Source organism: Babylonia areolata, chromosome 35 (assembly GCF_041734735.1).
Source record: "Babylonia areolata isolate BAREFJ2019XMU chromosome 35, ASM4173473v1, whole genome shotgun sequence".
NCBI classification, from domain to species: domain Eukaryota; kingdom Metazoa; phylum Mollusca; class Gastropoda; order Neogastropoda; family Buccinidae; genus Babylonia; species Babylonia areolata.
The window spans coordinates 4558176-4581955 of NC_134910.1; the positions used below are offsets into that span (position 1 = coordinate 4558176).

Sequence of the window (23780 nt, forward strand, 5' to 3'; positions counted from 1 at the left end):
CAGTTTCGTGACGGTAAGATTTTCTCTCTCTCTCTCTCTCTCTCTCTCTCTCTCTCTCTTTCATTTGGCAGCTTGTTAGGTGATTTTTAACATTTTTTCTTTATTTTTTGTGATTTTTCAATATTTTGCACAATGATACTTTAGTATCTCTATTTTCAGTATTTACCAATTCAAAAATAAAATAAAGGTGCTAAAATAGTTTATTTGCATGTTTTCAAACCTGCATGCAATGTTTGTTTACAAAACGATCACCTCATTAAATATGCAAAACCTTTGTACCACCGTATCTCAGCTTCTACAAGGCGTACACACAAAAATGAAACATCAAAATGTTCAGCAAAAATCCCTCCATTGGGGTCAAATGCTTGCCAATATTGGCCAAAACAAGCATTTTCATTGGTTTCTGTTTACATGAAGCTTGGTACAGGGCCCGCTCCCAGCCAATGAGATGGCTTCTTTCTTCTGCTTTCGGCATTCGCGTCACAGGCCTCGAAGCTTCCTTTGTGAGCGAACGAAGTGTGTCAGTTCAGAGAAGCTCTTTTTAATTTAAAAAAAAAATTCTTTTCAGTTTGTGTTGATCATTTTGATCGTTATTATGGGCAAACCAAAGAAGGTGAGGTCGGATAGGCGCAAGAAGAGACAGTTTTATGGCAACAGATTCACAAAAAGTGATAAGTCAGAGAGCAAAGACCGTGACAGTAGTGAGAGATCAGCCGACACTGAACAAACAAATGGCGATCGGCCCCACTCTTCCTCCCCTCAGCTAGCTCAGACTCACTTGTTGAACAAGACTATCCAGCACCATCAACTTTTTCTGCTACTAATTTAGACTCAAAATTAGGAGAAGAAAGTGTTCAATTTGATAAAGATGATTCTTTGACTGGATTTAGGTAGGTGGCGACAGTGAAAATTTAAATATTAATTACAATGACTGAAATGTGATTTTTTGGCAAACATGACAATATAAGAAAAAAAAGAAAAAGAAAAGAAAATCTTGATTGGTTCTGAAGATATTCCATTTTAAAGATGTGATGATGCGTACATGCTGTTAGTACTTAATATTTTCACAGTCATACTGTACTGTCCATGAGGGTACTGTAATGAAAACTCATATACTTCTAAAAACTGTATGATAAAGGCATATTGCACAAGAAAATAATAACACTTCAGCAGCAAAGAAATTGGAAAATATGCCTGTCAAAGTAGGGGGAAATAGAAAATCAAGACTGTCAATCTGCACAGAATAGCAACTTTGAAGGACTACAGCACTGAAAAGAATAGTGGAATTTCATAATAAAATATCTTGCAGAATACATCACAAAAAGTGCACTGGTTTTTTTTTCAGGCAGGATAATTAACTGAATTTAAAGTATCAGAGTCTCAAACTTTGAAAAATCTTCAATTTGACCAGTGGAAAAAAGACTGTTTATTGGGGTAGCATGATGCAAAGATGAATATTTCAGTAACTGTCACAAGTAGGACCAGGAAATTTTGTGTGTGTATTAAGTGTAATGTCAGCTTTCAAAATAAATTAAAATCAACCTTAAAACTTCCATCTAAAGTTGGCAGAAAAGGAATGATACCCAATTATCTCATAAATAAGGGTGCACGTTGTGGATGAGACTTCTTCAAAATTTTTGTTTTTGAAAAAATATTGAAGTTACAGCCACAATAATTTACCAGTGGTCTTGGCTGATCAGCTTCTGCAAAATTGCTGCAAACTTTTTAACAAATGCAACTTGAGAGCATTATACAGAATGGGTAGGTTGATGGGGCATTCCACGACAAAGGTTCCCAGGAGGGAGCAAATATTACTAAAGTTGCTAGCAAAAATGACAGATATATTAATCTGTTTTCTTTCAGCTATCTAGCATTTTCTTCCATCCATGAACCCAGTCATGCATTTCATTATAGAAGAACCACAATAAATAAGAAATAAAAGGTGGATGATGCATCTTTATTTCTTCACAAAATGGCTTACGATTCACAAGAGAGAAAATACACATCAGAAAATCTCATTTTTGGCACTCACAGGTTTCCTGGCATCAGCAATAACATGATGCTCGCTACCTGAGCTGTTCATACTGGCCTTTTTGGATCATTGAATAGGTCTTGCATGCCCTGCCATGAACAGCCCTTTCTGCAACATGTTAGATACACAGATCAGCTCATAAGAAAGAACAAATGTTATATTCAATTTAAAACATACAACCAAAAAACAGAGCTCTCAGTTAATATATGTTTAGGATTTTGTCAATTTCAGTGTGTTTTGAGTGGGAGGAAAACACCGTGATAACAGAATTATAAAATGGCATACTAACAGGTAAGTGTTCATTCAACAGCAACACAAAATTCACTGCACTGAACTATTTGGCTGCATTTACCTTTCACACAATAACTCATATTGCAGCAACAACTTATGCTTTGACAACTGAGGCTGAAGTTTTGGGGGTCTGTCCTTTCTAGTTGCTGACAAGAGCTTTGCCATCTGCATGAACTGTTATGTGTCTTTGTTGCATGCGATTATTTACTCAAATATTTCCACTTCAAGGTACTACATTTCATGATTGAGATGAATGTATTACTAAATGTCTTAGGTATATATGATTACTAAATATTGAATATTTTATTATTAATATGCACATCATACTTAGTATCTTATTCTTTGATATATATTTTGTGTACTCACCTTTATTTGTGTGTGTATGTGAGAATGCATGTCTTATATATATATATATATATATATATCAAAGTGAATATTTCATTCACAATATGTGCATGGTATTTTGCATTTTATCATTTCATGAATAATTATTATCCCTTTGTTTCCTATTTCATGCAGTTGAGATGCACAGTATATCATGGGTTACATGAACACACACACACACACACACACACACACACACACACACACACACACACTCATATTATACTCTTAATAGCTGGATCCCAGATAGTGTTTTATAGTTTGACTGAACCTGATGTGCAGCTTAGGCTATGGGTATTATTGTACTGATTTTCTTTTTACTAATTTTAGTTTGTTAAAAATTGTTGTTAATTTTTTTTTAAGAAACAGGATGTTGACTGCACTGTTCAAATTAATCATATATCTCTTCACATTTTTCATACTCAGACATACATACACATACTCACAAGCATACATGTGCAAATGCAAACTTGCTCTCTCACTCACTCACACACACACACACACACACACACACACACACACACACCCCTACTCCACTGACAGGAAAGAAATGGGGAAGGGGATGGCTGGAGGGAGGAGGTAGTGGGTTATATCACTGTCAGCAGTCAGGGATTCTAAGCAAGTGGTCAGTGATTTGGCTCAGTGCCAAGTTTCCCACAACCATTGACAACCCCTTCCCCTCTCCTTACCATTGGTGGGAGATACTCAGAGACAAGTGAGGGGAATGATTATACAACTCTCAGCAAATTATTAAAGTGAAGTTTGCAGAGGAGAGATGGGGAGGTGGGGTGGGGGGGGGGGGGGGGGGGCAGGGGGTTAGTATGAATTGGTGTTCTTGTTCTTTTTGGAATGTGAGAGCATAGCGCCTGTGTCTGTATATATTAATATAAAGTTTCACAGCTATCGAAGCAGAATGCAACTAGAATATCGGACTTTTGTGTGATGCTGAATGAAATGCTCATTTTATGGAAAAAGAAACCACATTACATTTTTTTACTCACTTATTTAACACTCACCGAGTCCGTAGCAGACGATGCTAATGCTGTCCCGAGCACTTCCGGTTTTAGACCCAGGTAATATTTTGCTTACTAAAGCAAAAATCAGTCAAATATTAGTAATTGGAATTCATGGGCATATTTAATTCTGTATCAATAGTTTTTGTGTGTTTTACTTAGAAAAAAATAAATCGTGTTCCGATTAAAACACGGTGTCACGTTACGAAAACACTGATGAAATAGATCCAAGCTGCTCAGTTACTGACATCGATCAAAATCCTGATTCAAAGAATTTCAGTTCAATATTGTGCATGAAAGTGCTAAAGACATACATTTTCAAAAATAATATAAAACTTACCGATGAAACTTAAGATTTTCTGGAGAAACAATGCCATTTTTGTGTTATATGAAGTGCCGCTCTCCTGTGTCGAATGTTGATAGGGCCGACGCAGCTGACGAAGAGGGGTACCTGCTTTTGAATCGCTTGAGCAAATTGCTCATGGATCAAAAATCTTAGTTTCGGATACCATTGAAATCAGCAGGAAATGCTCTTTACCGCTCATACAGTATCACGTAGGGTCAGATTTCTTTTTCGAACTGCGCGAGGCGTTGAAAGATGGCCGAAAAATACCCGTAACTTTGCGCTCAGATCTAACTACCCTACTTCGCCCAAGGCTTGGAAAAAAACAACAACAAAAAAACCACACACGAAAGTTGTCCTTGAACTTTCGTCTTTCAAGGCTCCCAGTTTTTGGAACGGTAACCAATGAATGGAAAACAACGGATGCGATTTTTTCCATTAGCCTAACTTATGTGGTTGAAACTAACTGTGTCGCGCTCAGAAAGACGCCGGCCGCCATTGAACAAGGATCGCCATTTCGCGTTACAGTACACTTCTTTTTCTTCCATCCGCTAACTCATTCACGCATTGCATAAAGCAAACACAATAAAAATTAAAAATATGGATGATAAATAATTATTTCAGTTGGATAGTTTTTCACAAAATGAAATCAAATTTGAGAAAATGCACTTCAAAATTAGTCAAATTTTTAGGCATTCATAGGTTTCCCGGCATCGGCCATGGGGGCTGCCGCTACCTAATTTAGGTTTGTTGACTGTGAGAACTTGGTAGATTTTGTGTCTCAGCTGCTGTGTCCCAAATGTAAACAAACACTTGGTGCAAACAAACGCCTGTTTCATGTGAAAGAGGACAAAATTTCCATGGCATCTAAATTTACTTTCCACTGTCAATGCAGTCACACAATTAGTCTTGACACTTCTAAAAAAAAAAAAAATGTGGCAAAACTCATTAAGTGGATAGGAGGTTTGCACTTGCAATATTTGCCTCAGGCAAACACTATACAGGTGGAAAGAAATTTTTAGGTAACATGAACATGCCCCCACCCGCACAGACCGGGGCTGGTCTCTTCATAAGAAAAGGATACTGGAAGCAACAAAGAAAGTAGCAAAAGCAAGCAAAGAAAAAGCAGCTTGGGAAATCAAAGATAGCCAAGGAAACAACATTACAGTATCATGTGATGGTACGTATCAATGCCGGGGCTTTCAGAGTAAGAATGGGGTAGTGACGGTGTTTTCTGTACATGGCAAACAGTCAAAAGTTCTTGATACTGAGACTTTATCTAACCACTGTGACTCATGTGCCAAGAATAGAAAGAAGACAGATGTAGATTTTCAGACCTGGAGAGAAATTCATGAGAGGAAAGGTGAGTGTGACAAAAACCACACAGGGTCTGCGGGGGCAGTGGAACCGGCTGGGACAGAAACTATTTTCCGTCGTTCACAGACATTATATGGCCTAAAGTATACAACATTTTTAGGTGATGGGGACAGCAAGTCATTTTCTACTCTAACAAAGGCAGCCCCACCAGTGTATGATACCAACATAGAGAGATTTAGAGTGCTGTGGGCATGTACAAAAAAGGATGGGCAGACATCTCATGAAAACTGTCACTGAAAACAAAAACAAGTAATTCAAATTGCAAAATGGAAAAATCACAAAGGGGTTAGGGGGAAAGGGAAAGTTAACAAAAAAGGCTATTTTAAAAATTCAGGGTCATTTTGGGGCTGCCATTAGAAACATGTACAAAATGTCACACAGATAAAAAAGGATATTTGGGCAATATGGAAGCATCCCAACAAACAGCATACAAATTGTGGAGGGTGGTGTCCATCCAAAAGTGGAAAGGGAGATCCTAATAAAAAATGCATTACCAGAATATGTATGCCAGCAAATCAAGCCTGTGTTTGAGGTGCTCACCCAAGACTCCCTCCTGAATAAATGTGCGCACGGTGGGTCACAGAACACGAACGAGAGTCTGCATAACATCATCTGGCAGCAGTGCCCAAAAACTTCTTTTGTAAGCAGGAAAAGATTTAGTCTAGCTGTAGAAGATGCCAGTGTTGTTTACAGTGATGGGGAGAGTGGTAGACTTAGCATTTTTAGTGCATCAGGCATGCCACAAGGACACAATACAAAATTGTTTTGAGGAGCTTGACCGTGCACGCATCGTGGCTTCATTCATTCAAGCAATGCCTGCGGTGAAGGATGCAAGAAGAAAAAGAACATAATTATGAAGCTGCTCAGCTGAAGAAACTGAACAGTTCTACTTAGCAGGTGCCCATGAGTAGCCTTGGTGAGTGTTATGCATGCTGTTAACAGTCTTTACCTAACTTTTGTTGTTTTCAAACTTTTTAATGCTGTTTTCTCAATTTCAGCATTTTCGGAGAGTATGGTTACTAATGTCAGCCTAAAATCCACATTTTTCGTCATACTGACTTGAAATTTTCTGCACAGACTCATGACACATGTGGCTTTAAAATAGACTGTTTCTAAGGATGTTATGTAAGAGAGAAGTGGGTTTAGAAATTTTCAGTTTTCATGTTTGTCACAATCACACTGTGGTCTTATGAAGTAAGCTAGAGAGTTGGTCTGTTTTAAGCATCTGACTGTGTTCTATCACTGTGCAAAGCTTGAAGTCAATTGAGTTAAAACTTTAGAAATTATGCTGACATTTGATAACCAGCCCATCTCGCGACCATGCGTACAGTGATCTAAAGAAAAAAAAAAAAAAAAAATATATATATATATATATATAACAAGATTTTTGTTTATTGGCTCTAAACGTAGGATAACCAGACTGCAAGTTCTCCAAAAAATCAACAAAATCAGGAGATATGTAGAATTTGAAACCTAAAAACAAAAATGAAGAAAAAAATGTTAAAAATCACCAAACAAGCTGGCCTTAATTAATGGTAGTATTAAAGGTGATGTTGATTTTGGAAACTATACATACCTCTCACTGAGTGGGTGTAGCGTTGTGGATTAATTTATTGTTTCCCATACCTTGCTGAAATTATGTAAACAGTTGAATGCATCACCAAGAATTGAATCTAAGCATATGCCTGTTGAGCTTTACTGTGGAGATGTTACTTACGAAACCGAACAAAATGTGACAGCAAATGTTATAAGAATTGAAAAACTCAGATGGGATCCTGAAAAAGTAAACGACTTCCTTGGTAAATTGTCAGAAGCTGAATTTAAGAACAGCTTGGAAAAGGCCACAAATCTAATCAACACTGATGTTAATGAAGCATTGTATAATGCAAGCTTCTGCATGAAAAAAGTAATCACTGTGGGGAGAGATAAGACAGATTCTTGGTTTGATTCTGAGTGCAAAGACTCAAAACGCGAACTCCGCCGAGATTTGCGTAAGCTGAATAACGTTAAAACAGCATGTAACAAGGCCAGAGGAAGAAGCGGTGGGAGGGAACACCAAGTTGGAGATGGCTATAGCAGAAGCAGCGTGCAGTTAGATGAGGAAAAAAGAGTAAGGGAACAATACAATGAAAAGCGAAGGGAATATAAAGAACTGTTAAGGATAAAACGGAAGGCCCACCGTGAAAAAGTTGTGAAATCATTACATGAAAATATCAGTAATTCAAAAGAATTTTGGGGCAAGATTAAATCCTTCACAAATAAAGCGACGATAAGTAATTCCATTAGCAAGGACGATTGGTTCCAGCACTTCTCTGAAATCTTCCAGTCAGATGTTTGTCAGGAAGCTGTAAATGAAAATACTTTAAACCAGCCAGAAGCTCAACTTGGTGATGAGCATGACCAATATGATACTGATGTTCTTGAAACAGATATAACTGAAGGCGAAGTATTCACAGCTATTCGTGCTCTGAAAAAACGAATAGCTGCGGGCCCTGATGGCATAATAGGGGAGGTTTTCAAACACGCAGCTCTCGTTATTGTGCCATTTCTGGTTATTCTTTTCAACAAACTACCTCAGGTATATACCCATCCCAGTGGACAGAAGCTGTTATTCGGCCACTTCACAAGAAAGGTGATAAGAACTCCCCCGACAATTATAGGGGTATATCCCTTTTGAATGTCTGCAGTAAACTTTATTGTCACATTTTAAATCAGCGACTTAGTAAGTGGATTGAGGAGAACAGTGTTATAAATGAAAGTCAGACAGGATTTAGGAAGAAATACAGTACCATCGACCATGTCTTTACTTTGTTTGCATTGACTCAAAAACAACTGTCTTACCATAAGAAATTATACGTCGCATTCATAGATTTTAAAAAAGGCTTTTGATTCAGTTGTGCAAATAAACTTGTGGAATGTCCTTAAAAAAAGAGGTGTACACGGAAAAATGTATAATGCAATAACTAGTATGTATCATGTTGTGAAAGCTAGAGTAAGAGCAGGCGGTGAATTAAGTAATGCTTTCAAGTGTCCCACAGGCCTTAAACAGGGTGAAGTGTGCAGTGCTGTCTTATTTTCGTTATTTATCAATGAACTAGCATCTGAAATAATCAACAAAGGAAAGCATGGTGTTCAGCTGATACCTGATGTACTAGAAATACTTATTCTGTTTGCCTGCCAACTGGTCTGCAAAATCAACTGAATGTACTCTATGATACAGCCATGAGTCTTGGCCTGATTGTGAACCTCGATAAGTCTAACGTTGTTGTGTTTAGAAATGGTGGGTACTTATCAGAAAATGGAAAGTGGCTCTATGGAAAAACTAAATTGATAGTCGTGAACATGTATAAGTATCTAGGTGGCATTTTGTCAACAAAACTAACTTTTTCCCATACACTAAATGATATGGCTGGCAGGGCAAAAAAGGGAGTGATTAATATTTTCAGGGAAGAAACAAAAAACATATTTTCAGGTTATTTCGATCAACTGGTGAAAAATGCCCAAAAATATTTTAAAACTATTTGATGCGCAAATACAACCAATGCTGAGCAACGGGGTGGGAGTTTGGGGTCTGATTACAAATTTTGATGTAATAGAGAAAGTGCGTACATTTGCACTAAAACGGTTCTTGAATGTGAGTGTTAGAACACCAAATGCAATGGTTTACGGGGAACTTGGCAGATTTCCCTTGTATATTACTATGTACTTGAGATGCATCAAGTACTGGCTAAGAATTGTCAGAATGCCAGAACATCGGTTACCACTGAAAGCTTACAAAATGTTGCTATTTATCTATCAAGAGAATCGGAATACATGGCCCACATCTGTTTGTTTCATGTAATATAAATATGGCTTTCAGGAGGTTTGGGAGAATCAGGGGTTTGGAAATAAAATCGAATTTCTTAGCACATCAAAAAAATAGACTGGTAAACGAGTACGAAGGACGTTGGTCTCTACAGCTCTCAGATAGTGAGTGTTTCTCATTATATCGTACTTTTAAAATAGTCTTGTACTTTCACCATATTTGTTGGAACTGAAACATATTCAAGCCAGAATTAGTTTAATACGTTTACGACTTGGTGTGTGACAACTCAGTGCACACAGATTACGTTTTAAACGTAATGTAACAGATAATGAGCTTTCCTGTCCTTTCTGTGATTCTCAAAAGGAAACAGAAGTTCACTTCGTGTTACAATGCCCTCAATATGCTGATCTGAGACAACACTATATCCCCGCCAAGTACTATAATACTCCATCTTTCTTTAATCAGACATTGCTTTTTGCGAGTGAACACAAATCATTGGTCATGCGCGTGGCTGTGTTCCTTGACAAGACTTTGAAAGTACGTTGTCAATAGTAAAATGTTTGTGTTGTACCTCTGCATGGACTTGTAACCACCCCTATTGACATCGGCCAATGGCCTATTCATTAAAACAGTTCAGTGTTTCTCTCTCTCTCTCTCTCTCTCTCTCTCTCTCTCTCTCTCGTGAGCGATGTTGTGTCTCTCAGTTTGACGCTGCGTTATTCTTGTACATTATACATGTATTGAGTATAATAACATTTATATATGTAGTTGATTGTGTGTCTCTTAGAATAACGGTGGACATGTAAGTCAGTCAAAGTGCTGATATCTTTTACCATTCGAAAGTAAAGATTCATTCTCTCTCTCTCTCTCTCTCTCTCTCTCTCTCTCTCTCTCTCTCTCTCTCTCTCTCTCTCTATCTGTCTGTCTGCCTGTCTCTGTCTCTCTCTCTCCTTCTCCTTCTTCTTCCCATCACCCCTCCTCCCCCTCCTCTTCTCTTCCCTCCACACTCCCCCACCCTTCCACGTGTATTTCCAGTGGCCGCCCATGCCAGGGCCCAGACATCACCGGAGGGTCCACCCAACCTGCACAACGGCAGACCACCACCATCCTACCACCTGTATAGCAGTGCATCTCACAGGGGTCTTCACAAAAATGCATTTCAAAACGGCAGACACAAGACTGGAGCTGCTCCTACCGAGAGGCAGACACAAGGGAAGGCGTCTGGCTTAACAGTCCTTGCAGAGAACAAAGCTGCCGTCATGGAACCGCATGTCCGCATCGTCGATAATCCGCGAGGTTACAGGCATGGAGGAACTCCGCGTCCATCGGCAATCCGGAGGCTCCAAAATAGGGAGGAAACTGACGAGGCGCACAATAGGGAAGAATCTGAAGAGGTGCCAAATAGGAAAGAATCTAATGAGGCGCACAATAGGGAGGAATCTGATGAGGCGCACAATAGGGAGGAATCTGATGAGGCGCACAACAGGGAGGAATCTGAAGAGGCGCACAATAGGGAGGAATCTGGTGAGGCGCACAATAGGGAGGAATCTGAAGAGGCGCACAATAGGGAGGAATCTGGTGAGGCGCACAATAGGGAGGAATCTGACGAGGCGCACAATTCATCGGCTTCTTTCAACTGTCGGAAAAACAAAGACAGCATTCAGAAACTACACAAAACACAAACCGAACTCGACGAACTCCGTACTGGGCAAGACAAGGGTGAAGTGAGACATGCAGAATCAACACTTCACTGGGGCAAAGCTGCTGCCGTTTTGACTGACAAAGAAGTCAGGCAAACAAAGACTAGCGGTACGTTTCCACAAGTTCGTAAGACCGGCCACAGATCTGGTGGAATGTTGCTTGTGAGTGAAACAACCAAAAACCTTGGATACAAAAGAATAGGGGAGGTCTCCACAGTGAGGATGCCACATCCTTACAGGTATGCAGGGACAAAGTCATGGGACCCAGTGTTGATGGAGGCTGTATTGCGGTGGATGAGCAACGGTACGAAGTGGAATCGCCTGAAACGAATACGCAGACAGAGTGAGTACAGCACACACACTCTCTCACGCTCTTGCACACAACACACACACACACACACACACACACACACCACACACACACACACACAAACCACACACACACACACAACACACACGCACACAAACCACACACACACACAAACCACACACACACACGCGCACCACAGCGACGACGACAACGACGGCGATCGCGCGAATAGTTTTCTTCTTCCTCTTATTCGTCGTTTTAATTATTTTATTTCTTTGTATTGTGTCATTCTTTATTTTTATGTTTTGTGTCGTTAAATTGGCAGAATTGTGAAAAAAGGCCTTTACTGCGCCTAATTTTTTCACCCATTAAGGATTCAATCAATCAGTCTCCTTATTATTATTATTATTGTTGTTGTTGTTGTTGTTATTTTTTAAATCATATATTTTATGCAGTAATACACTGAATCACAAGGCCACGCACTAAACTGATGTCTTCGCTTTCCATAAAAACGGGGAAGAAGCGTCATAAAGAAGTCTGATTGGTTGGAAGCATATTGACCCAAGCAAAGAAAAACTCGCTCTTGATAAGACGTTATCGAAAAAACAACTACCAAGCAGAAAACAAAAATCACGATGTGTGTGTGTGTGTGTGTGTGTGTGAGTGCGTGCGTGTGTGTGTGACGTAAACGTTAAAATTTTATCAATTACCATTGGAGTGCAAGCGTTAAATCAACCAGTCGTCACATGTCATTATCGTCGTCATCGTTGTTATCCTAATTATCATCATCATCACCACCACCACCATCATCATCGACATCATTATCACCGTCGTCATCACCACCACCGTCACCATTGTCATCAATGTTGAATTATCATTACAGGTCCAGATGGAGACGAGTTAGTCGTTCGAAGAGCAGGTCAGTCGCACCTGGTATTTCTTAATAGCCTCCATCAATCTATCTGTGTGTCTGCCTCTTTCACCCTACCTCAGTCTCTCCCTCACTCTCTCTCTCTCTCATCATCATTCTGCGTCTCTCTCTCTGTCTCTCTCTGCATTTCTCTTTATCTCTTCCTATCTTTCATGATCCTGAAAATGGGTCATGTGTGAGCGCGTGGTTGCTCTCTCTCTCTCTCTCTCTCTCTCTCTCTCTCTCTCTCTCTCTCTGTGTGTTGACCATAAATCAAAAGTAAATGTATTTCATTAAAATAGTGTCAGTGTCTCCCTCTCTCTCTTTATCTCTCACTCTCTTTCTCTCCTTCCCCTCTCTCTCTTCTTCTGTAGTCCGTGTGTGTCTCTCTCTGTGTCTCTCTGTCTCTGTCTCTCTGTTTCACAGTCTTAGTGCAGGTGCGTATGTGCTTGTGTGTATACAGACTTAGACTATAAGAGAGACGGACATGGTAAGATTATGTACTTGATAATAATAGATACGCTCATGCGCGCTCACACCGGCATTTGTTACACACATGAATGTTCCCGTTTGCACGCGCGCGCGCGCGCGCACACACACACACACACACACACACACACACGCACATTTTTTTTTCTTTTTGCTTCCTCTGTGCAGGTTAGTTGTGATGGGTGAGTTTGGTTCACAAGATCACAAGATAATTTGTCCTTAAAAGGATACGGATACGGATGATTTATTCATCAGGCCATAGCCCCTATGAAGGGGTACTCAAACAACAGTTGTTGCGTCACATTTGTTTGAATAAACACGAGAAAACCAAAATCACATGAAACACAGATACATTTGCAAAACATATTATGAGGTTGCAATTTATCTAAATTTAAACGCTTTGTGCAGGAAAATGGACAAATTCCATACATTATTTTGCCTTTTGGACGACATCAATAAGCACAACTTGAATGTACAAGGTTGTCGGAAATATCTGGCTGGAATATATCTTTCTCTGAACCCTTTAAGAGCCGAGCAGCTCAAAACAAAATGCACTTCATCTTCTTTGTCTTTCTGGCATAATGGGCAAATCAGATCATTAACATCAAATTTACTATGTCTGTAATGATGTACAGCCAAACTCGACACACCCAACCTAAATCTTGTGGTTATTATTCTTAGATATTTTCCATGTTTAACGTCAAATAAGGTTTCATATCATGTAGTCCGCAAAATGTTCTATACATACTAAATCTATTACTGTTTTGAACATGCTTATTCCATGCTTGGTCCTTAAAAGGAGATGCTTGGTGTGTGGTGGCACACAGTTAAATTCTATTCAGTACAAATATAGACATACATAAGCCATTTGCACAATCTCACCTGCATCAAATATCCATGTGCTCGCCATCAGTCTCCATTTCACACTCATTAAAAAAACAACATGTCAAACTCCCTTCAAATATGAACAAGTAGGTTACATTAATAAATAACATAGATGAATGATTAGATAATCAAATACATAAATGATGGCAACGACAATAATAATAATAATAGTAGTAAAAATGATGGTGACGATGATGGTGATGACAACATCAACAACAACAGCAATAACAACAGTAATAACAACAACAACACCTCCACCAACAACAGTAATAATAATAACAATGATACTACTATTGCTACTACTACTACTACCACCACAATCACCACCACCACTACTGCTAATGATAATAATAATGAATGAATGAATAAATTGACTCCTTGTCATGTACTAGAAACTAGGCACAGCCTGGGATTAAAATACTACACGCAATACCTAAAAATTATCAATAGTAATAAAACTGCAGTATTAAAGAACACACGCACGCACGCACACACATACACACGCGCGCGCGCGACATTATATAAGCTTAAAATGAAGAACAAATCAATAATACACGATGAAAAATAAAATGTGCACAGTCGTAGACATACACACATAAATTGTATGTAGCATTTCCTAAACAGTGTAAGAATAAATTAATAATACATGATGAAAAATATAAAAATATGCACAGTCAGTATAATATAAGACTTACAGTTTGCAAAATATAGAAATGAGCACAATCTAAAAATAAACATAATCAGCATCTAAAACTTTCGGTTGTTTCGGTTAAAGATAAAACATGATAAATGGAATTGCTCTGTTCATCGCAATAGACCAGATCCAAATTAAAATTTCCGAAACTAAAACATCAAGCACACAGACATACACACACACACACACACGTACGTGCGCGCGTACGCACACACACATCACACACAATTGAATGGACACACCATAATTAAAACAATCAATCAGCTCACTAAACCAGGCAGCCAGACACCAACCCATCAAATCGGTCAAAAGCACTCAGTCACACAACCAGTCAGTCGATCCAGCATACACAGGTGGTGAGGAGTGTCACAGTTCAGTAAACTGGTAAGTGGATAGGGGTAAGGGAACGGGGAAGGAGGGAATGGAGGGTAGTGCTGGGGGCGGGTTTTTATTATTATTTTTTTTATTTTTATTTTTTAATTGACAACAGTCGTGTCCGACTATGATCATCAGAACAGCAGAGGAGGCAACTGCTGTTCCGACTATTTGGGCCAGAATTTGATTATAGTGGAGAGTGTCTTGCCCAAGTTACATCCCCAATGTCACAGCCAAGGTAGCGCTGGAAGGTAGTGGGGGGAGGGTGGGTGTAACATATCTAAATAAGTACTGGAGTGGCAGATATGGTGGCACCAGTTCAGACCTCCTGGGTTCTTCCCCCTGAGCACGTTCCGGCCTCTGATGGCGGACGGGATTAACGAGGCTCTTGAAACGCGTTGTCCTGCACCTCATCATTCGACAGCAAGCGACCAGAGTCCCAGTGTGTGGAGCAGTCTGACAGGGCAGGGTGCAGTGCGTGGTCTTCAGGGTTCTGGAGAATAGCGCAGTTTTTTTGTTGTTTTTTTGGTTTTTTTGTTTTCCCCCGGTTTGACTTGGTGCAGGTGTCAGCAAGGGACGGGGGTGTGTGTGTTTGGGGGGTGGGGGGGGGGGCGTCCTGGCCAATGACTGCAGCTGAAACAATCCTATCCAGTCTCTCCCTGTCAGTTTTCTTAAGAGAGATCTGGTTTCAGTTTCAGTAGCTCAAGCCAGTCAAGGAGGCGTCACTGCGTACGGACAAATCCTATGTACGCAACACCACATCTGCCAAGCAGATGCCTGACCAGCAGCGTAACCCAACGCGCTTAGTCAGGTCTTGGGGGGGGGGGGGGGGGGGACAACAAAAAACAAACAAAAAAAACCCTGCAGGTTGTAGATGAGTACAGACTGGACTGAAAGAACAGGTTGAGGATGGTGCTGCTCACTCTGAACTGTGAGTTGTATGTGTTTTCATTGGGTTTTTGTTGTTTTTTGTGTTTCTTTTATGCTTTTGTTTTCTGCTTTTGTTTTCTGTTTATAATTTGCTTATATATGTGTGTGTGTTACTTTTTACAATTTATGGCGGGGCTGGGTGTTAAAAAAAGTCTATATTTATGTCTCACTATTGTAAACACATAATTATACTTTGCACACACGCACAAAAAATACAATCACAGCGCGTGCTTTCGCGCGCGCGCGCGTGTGTGTGTGTGTTTCTTTCCAGTGGTAAAGTCCAGATGCAAATGCGAGACGTGTTCTTCCAATTCGACTGCCTACGTCACACAGCAATATGGTTGGTTGTGAGGCATATACACCGACAACATCCGACCACCCACATCCACACATTCTTACCCCCCCCCCCCCCCCCATCACACCGCCCCCCCCCCCCCCCAACTCCACGCTCCCCCAGCATACAACACGTACAGCACACACATACCCACAGACACAGAACACACACACACACACACACACACACACACACACACAGGCACACATACACGCAAACACACACACAGAGGCTCGCATACACGCACACACAAACCAGTCAAGTCTAGCGGGAAGGATGGGGGGTGGCGGAGGGGGGTAAAGGGGGAATACTGGCGAGTGTGACGGACTCGATACCACCAGGCAACAAAATGTTGACGCTAGAAATTCGGATGAGACAATAAACCGATGTTCTGTTAGTACCATGCACAAAAAAGTATAACCCCCGGTAGCCAGTAGTTCACTCTGACATTAAAAAAAAAAAAAGTTTGAAAAAAAAGGAAGAACCAGAATACATTTGCACATTGACAGAGAGAGAGAGATACAGAGCTTTTCACTTTCAGTTCCTCAAGAAGGCGTCACTGCGTTCGGACATATCCATATACGCAACACCACATGTGCTAGGCAGATGCCTGACCAGCAGCATAACCCAGCGTCAGGCCTTGAGTGTATTCATATCATTATTATATCTGTTCACCTATCACAGTGGATTTCTTCCACATAGTGATGGCCCAGAGGTAACGCGTCCGCATAGGAAGCCAGAGAATCTGAGCGCGCTGATTCGAATCACGGCTCAGCCGCCGATATTTTCTCCCCCTCCACTAGACCTTGAGTGGTGGTCTGGACGCTAGTCTTTCGGATGAAACGATTAACCGAGGCCCCGTGTGCAGCATGCACTTAGGGCACGTAAAAGAACCCACGGCAACAAAAGGGTTGTTCCTAGCAAAATTCTGTAGAAAAATCCACTTTGGTAGGGAAAACAAATAAAATTGCACGCAGGAAAAAAAAAATATGGGTGGCGCTGTTGTGTAGCGACACGCTCTCCCTGGGGAGAACAGCCCGAATTTCACACAGAGAAATCTGTTGTGATAAAATGAAATACAAATACAAATAGTTTGTGTGTGTGTGCAAAATACTACTTCTGTTGCCATGGGTTCTTTTACAGTGCGCCAAGTGCGTGCTGCACACGGGACTTGGATGGTTTGTCATGTCATCCGAATGACTAGATGGTCAGTGTTATAATAAAACATGGCAGAAAGGGAGAGAGCTGGACTGGAACCAAGACCTTCACGGACTCTCTGTATCGGCAGATGAGCGTCTTAACCATTCTGCCACCTTCCTCCCTAGAAAGAGAGAGAGAGAGAAAATAGGTGGGCATACACTGGAGTGATGCGCTTTCCGACTGGGGAAAGCGGATTGATTTCCAAATAGATTTTTTTTTTAATAAAAGAAGAAAAGATACACACATTTACTACACTACACCACACTACACTACCCTACACTACACGACACGACAATACACTATACTACACTACACTACATGATGCACCACTGTATTATACAGTGCTATACACTACTACACTATATGCTACTGTACACCTACACCACACAGCTAAACTATACTGTACTTCACAACACAACACTCCATACTGTATTATTTAATACTACACAACAAAACGCAACACAAACCCAACCCAACCCAACCAATCACAACCCAGAGACGAAGGCAAAATTAGTTTATTTCTCGTGATCCATTGGGGGCATTGAATTGTCACGTACATACATCTTTCACACATACCGTGCTGACAGTAAGACAAAAACAAAATTAGTTTATTTTTCGTGGCCCCTTGGGGGCATTGAAACGTTACATGCATACAGACAGACAGACATCTTTTAAACATATCATGTAAACAGTAAGAGTGATGTAGACAGCAAGACAAAGGCAAAATTAGTTTATTTCTCGTGGCCAAATGGGGGCATTGAAACGTTACATACATACATAGACATCTTTTAAACATATCATGTAAACACTAAGAGTGATGTAGACAGCAAGACAAAGGCAAAATTAGTTTATTTCTCGTGGACAAATGGGGGCATTGAAACGTTACATACATGCAGACAGACATCTTTTAAACATAGCATGTAAACAGTAAGAGTGATGTAGACAGCCAGACAAAAGACAAAATTAGTTTATTTTTCGTGTCCAAATGGGGGCATTGAAACGTTACATATACGTTACAGACAGACAGACATCTTGTAAACATATGTAAGCAGTAAGAGTGATGTAGACAGTAAAACAAAGACAAAATCGGTATAAGAGCAAGCCCGGCGCTTCCCTTTTTTGGGGAAGTGTCTGGGTTTGTTCCAATGTACCTTTTTGACTCGCTTGTGTAAACAAAGTGAGTCTGTGTTTTAACCCGGTGTTCGGTTGTATGTGTGTGTGTGGTAAACTTTAACATTGACATTTTCTCTGCAAATACTTTGTCAGTTGACACCAAATTAGGCATAAAAATAGGAAAAATTCAGTTCTTTCCAGTCATCTTTAAAGCAATATTGCACCTCTGGGATGGGCACAAATAAATAAAAAAATGAAGCCTAATTATATGCAAACTGTATTTACTGTTATATTTATATTTTTTGCATTCTCTAAACTTGGCACTTTCATCTGATATTCTGACCCAACAACAAGAGCAGTCATTATTATCATTTTATGTTCAAACATGAACTTCTTTTGCTAAGCATGGAAGTTTTATTTATTTTGCAAACGTTTTGGTGCAAATAGTAAAGAAGGGAAATTACTCTGTCATTAATGCTAGGGGACTTAATTTGCTTTAAACTGATCTTTCTCATCTTAAACATTACATTTTGAAATTATACTCAATACATAAAAAGCTTGGATTTTTTTAAAAGTGTATCACAAGTGAGTCTTGAAGGCCTTGCCTCTCTTGCATATACCTGTGTTGCTAGCTGAATTGGTAGCGTAGGCAGCATCGGCTTGAAGTTATGTACCTTGTGTGTGGAGAGAGTTACCACTCTTACTATTTGTTCATCATTTGATCTCCTGGCCTCATTGTTTATTAATCTAAAGGCATTCTCGTGGTCCCTCGGGGGTATTGAAACGTTACATACATACATACATACATCTTTTAAACATATTATGCAAACAGTAAGAGTGACACCATCACCACCACCCCTCCCCCCCAAAAAAAGCACTTTAAAAAAAAAAAAGCACTGGCGAAACACTGCCCCTTGCAGAGAACGTGGCCTTCAACAAGGTAAGCGTGACGAGCAGCGTGTACACAGAGACGAAGTACCAGTCCCTGGGGGGGTGTGGAGCCGTCAACGGCAACACGGGGCACCGCTGGGTGCCCAAGCCCAGGCCTGGGGCCAACTGCTTCCACACGAGGGACGACGACCCGGCTGCCTGGTGGATGGTGGACCTGATGTACGTCTTCACTTTACGGAACATGACGCTCTTCAGAAGAGAAGGTTGGTCATGCCGAGACACGGCCTTCTGGTAACTCAAGCAGCAGCTAAGCAAGAAGCCAGCCGCCACCAATAGATAATAATGATGATAATGACGATAATAATAATGATAACAATTAGAAACACATAGTAATAATAATAATAGTGATGATAATAATAATGCTAATAACAAGAGAGGCAAGGCCTTCAAGACTCACTTGTGATACACTTTAAAAAAAACAACTAACCTAATCGTTAAAATGTGTTCTGTATTTGTTATTATAAAGCTTCGCGTTAAAAAAAAGAAAAAAGTCCTAACCAGATTCGAATTAAGTCCCCTAGCATTAATTACAGAGTAATTTCCCTTCTTTACTTCTGCACCAAAACGTTTGCAAAATAAATAAAACTTCCATGCTTAGCAAAAGAAGTTCCTGTTTGAACAAAAAATGATAATAATGACTGTTCTTCACACACACACACACAGACAACTGAACACCGGGTTAAAACATAGACTCATTTTGTTTACACAAGTGAGTCAATAATGATAACAATTAAAAACACATAATGGTAATAATGATGATAATAATCATTAAAAAATGCATACTGATAATGATGATGATGATAATAATAATAATGATAACAATTAAAAATATATAACAATAATGATGATGATAATATAATGATAATGATGATGCTGATAATAATAATAATGATGATGGTGATGACGATAAAATTAATAATAACAACAATAATTAAGATATATAAGGATGACAATAACAGTAATTATGCTAATAATAAAATGGTGATAACAACAATGATGATGATAATAATGATAAGCAAGCCACCCTCATCAACAGTACCACAGCCACCATAGCCACCGCCACCACCATCACAACCACAACAGCTGCCAATAACACCACCACCATCACCAATGGTGATGATAGTAACCTAGCCATCACCGCCACCACCACCTCCACCAAAACAGCCATCACCACCACCACCATCATCGCCACCACCACCACCAAAACAGCCATCACCATCAGCACCACCATATTCACCATCACCACCATATTCAGCACCATCACCACCACCATCATCAACACTACCACCATCATCAACACCACCTTCATCACCACCACCATCACCCCCCTCACCACCACCATCACAACCACCACCATTACCACCACCACCATCATCATCATCATCATCACCACCATCATTACCAGTACCACCTCTATCAACTCCACCATCACCACCACGACCCCACCATCATCACCACCACGACCCCAGCATCACCACCGCCATCACCAGCACCACCATCACCACTACTACCACCACGATCACCACCACCACCACTACTACCAACACCACCACCACTACTACCAACATCAACACCAAATCCACCACCACCACCACCAACACTACCACTACCACTACCACCATCATCACCACCACCACTACCACCACCACCACCACCGCCACCGGAAGTTCTATCCTGACAAGCTGGGGTGAAGAACAGGAAATTAGCACTTGATAAGTTGATGTTTACACACACACACACAGACACACACACACACACGAAAATACACTCACTCACTCTCTTTCTCTGTAAGCGCGTGGGTTACGCTGCTGGTCAGGCATCTGCTTGGCAGATGTGGTGTAGCGTATATGGATTTGTCCGAACGCAGTGACGCCTCCTTGAGCTACTGAAACTGAAACTGAAACTTTCTCTGTGTTATATTGATTTTATTTACAGCATGCCCCCCCCCCCCCCCTTTTTTTTTTTTAGCACAATATGGAGCAACAAAACTGGCCGCCACAAAGATCAGTGTTGACGCTAGCACATGCTATTACTTCACCTTGAGCAGAGATGACAACGTGATCGTCAAAGAATCGCGTAATCTTCTGGAGAGTAAGAATTGAAGTGTTTTTTGTTTTTGTTTTTTTGTTTTTTTACCTTTGTTTTATATGGTTTTTGTTGTTGTTTTTAATGATGTCAGTGATGATGATGATGAAGGTGATTATCATCGGTTTTTTTAATTATTATTATTTTATTTATTTATTTATTTATTTATTTTTTTTGGGGGGGGGGTGTGTGTTCGGGTTTTTTTGTGTGTGTTTTTTGGTGGGGGGAGGGGGTTGAGAGGGGGGTGGGGGGGCGTTCTTCCTCCACTTTGGGGAATGTGTGTGTGTGTGTGGGGGGGGGGGGGGGGGGAGTTGGTGTGTGTTTGTGTGTATTGGGAGTTGGTGTTTATGTGTGTGTGTTGGGAGTTGGTGTGTGTTTGTGTGTATTGGGAGTTGGTGTTTTTGTGTGTGTGTGTGTGTGTGTGTTGGGAGTTGGTGTGTGTTTGTGTGTGTGAGTGTGTGTTGGGAGTTTGTATGTGTGTGTGTGTTGGGAGTTGGTGTGTGTGTGTGTGTGTGTGTGTGTGTGTGGGGAGTTGGTGTGTGTGTGCTGTAGCTGATTGTGGAAGTCGCGGAATATTGGAATGTGCGGGTGTGTGTTTTTATATGTGTGTATGTGAGTGTGTGTGTTGTAGTGTTGGGCCTGTGTACATTTGTTTATGTTTTCATATCTGTGAAACTGCATAATTTTGGCATATACGTTTTGCCTCTGTGTGTGAGCGAGAGAGAGAGAGAGAATGTGTGTGCGTGTGTATTATCTGCGATACGTAGGAGAGTGTGTGTTGTGCGTGTGTGCATATGTGTATATTATTTGTTTATCCGTCTGATTATCTATCAGTATTCTTATCAGTAATTTCCGAATGATTTATTTGTCTCATTTTACTCTGGTTTGGTTTATTCTCCCTCAACGCTGACTAAGCATGTTGGGTCATATGCCGGTTATGCTTGGCAGATGTGGTGTAGCGTATATGGATTTGTCTGAACGCAGTGACGCCGCCTTGAGTAACTGACTTGGTTTTTATCCATTTATTCATTTTATTTATTTATCTTCATTCTGTTCAATTCGATTCCTTTCTCACAGCATATAACACATCATGCAGCGAGTCCATCAGGTTTGTGGTGCAGTTTCCAATATTTTTTTGTCCTTGGGATTTTACTATCACGAGTTCCTTCTGAGTCCCCCCTGTGGATCACTATCCCTTAACTGGCCCCCATAGTACGTTAGTCGGGTACTTTCTCAGTGATAGAATTTTCTAAGAAAATGTTTTAAAACCCCTTCAGTGCCAGGGGGAAAACAGCAGAAAGTGGTGTTTCAGGTCATAAAACATTATCCAAAACAATAAGCCTAAAACTGAGAAAATGGTCTGGAGATATACCACTCCAGACGAACTATGTGAATTTTCAGCCTTCCAGAGCTATTTCTCGTTTTCTGATGACGTCATCAGTGACGTCACTATATGCACGTACGTAATACGTTTATGGCAGTCAAGGGGTAGCTTTCTGCCCGTGTTGTGAGAAACATGCGGTTTACACACACAACACACACACACACACACACACACACACACATACACACACACACACACACACACACACAAAGAGAGAGAGAGAGAGAGAGAGAGGTTGGCCACTGCCAAGCTATCGGGACTTTCTCTTTGCTTTCAAGTGAGGTTGTTTCTTTCCTCTCTCTTCTGTTATTTTATTTTCATCATCATCATTTTTTTCCATTATTATTATTATTAGTTAGTTATTTTATTTTATTTTATTTATTTATTTATTTTTTCATGGCCTGACAAAGCGCGTTGGGTTACGCTGCTGGTCAGGCATCTGCTTGGCATATGTGGTGTAGCGTATATGGATTTGTCCGAACTCAGTGACGCCTCCTTGAGCTACTGAAACTGAAACTGTTTCTCTCCGTCCAATAATCAGTCTGGGGCTAAGATGTCGTAAGCCTTTCAGCAATCAAAAGTGTGAAACAGCTGCTGTTTGCTGCGATACACAACCTGTACTGCCCTCTGGCAAACATGATCAGTGGGGAAATATTCCCAGTTCCAATGCCTACTCCTTAAGCGCATTTTGTTTCTTTTTCTTTTTATCTATTTATTTAAAAGGTAAAAAAAAAACACTTATTACTCTTCTTTGTGGACTCTTCTTCTCCCTCCCCTCCTCTCTCTCTCTTTCTCTCTCTCTCTCCTCTCTCTCTCCTCTCTCTCTCTTCTCCCCCCCTGCTCTCTCACTCCCCCCTCTGTATGTGTACGTGCGTGCGCGCGCGCGCACACACACACACACACACACACACGCACACGCAAACACACACACACACACACACACACACACACTCACTCAGTGACAATCTTTATTTTAAGGAAAACTGCACACACACACACACACACACACACACACACACACACACACACACACACATCCGCATCCCCCCGCAACACACGCTCACATAAGTATGTTAACACAAACGTGTCTGTTCCAGAACTAACGGTCACGTGTACCCGTGTAGTGACCGGCCGCGTTATTCGCTTTGAAAAGATACCCACGTTCTGACACCGTT

The 23780-nt window shown here is 40.6% G+C and overlaps 1 protein-coding gene across 1 annotated transcript; it reads left to right on the forward strand.

Moving 5' to 3' along the window:
* The first annotated feature begins 10984 nt into the window (after positions 1-10984).
* On the forward strand, positions 10985-23773 carry LOC143277766 (uncharacterized). Its single transcript, XM_076582667.1, has 5 exons — positions 10985-11288; positions 12139-12174; positions 19106-19339; positions 21105-21227; positions 23703-23773. Exons 1-5 carry the CDS (start codon positions 11099-11101, stop codon positions 23771-23773), a joined length of 654 nt encoding a protein of 217 aa, XP_076438782.1. The 5' UTR covers positions 10985-11098.
* Positions 23774-23780: the final 7 nt, after the last annotated feature.

Bases quoted from the DNA above. Each gene is read 5' to 3' on its own strand.
- LOC143277766 (XM_076582667.1), top strand. From the start codon at position 11,099: ATGTTGCTTGTGAGTGAAACAACCAAAAACCTTGGATACAAAAGAATA. The intron at 19,340-21,104 runs GTTGGTCATGCC...TTTTTTTTTTAG, and splicing joins GACGCTCTTCAGAAGAGAAG to CACAATATGGAGCAACAAAA. The intron at 21,228-23,702 runs GTAAGAATTGAA...TGTCTGTTCCAG, and splicing joins ATCGCGTAATCTTCTGGAGA to AACTAACGGTCACGTGTACC.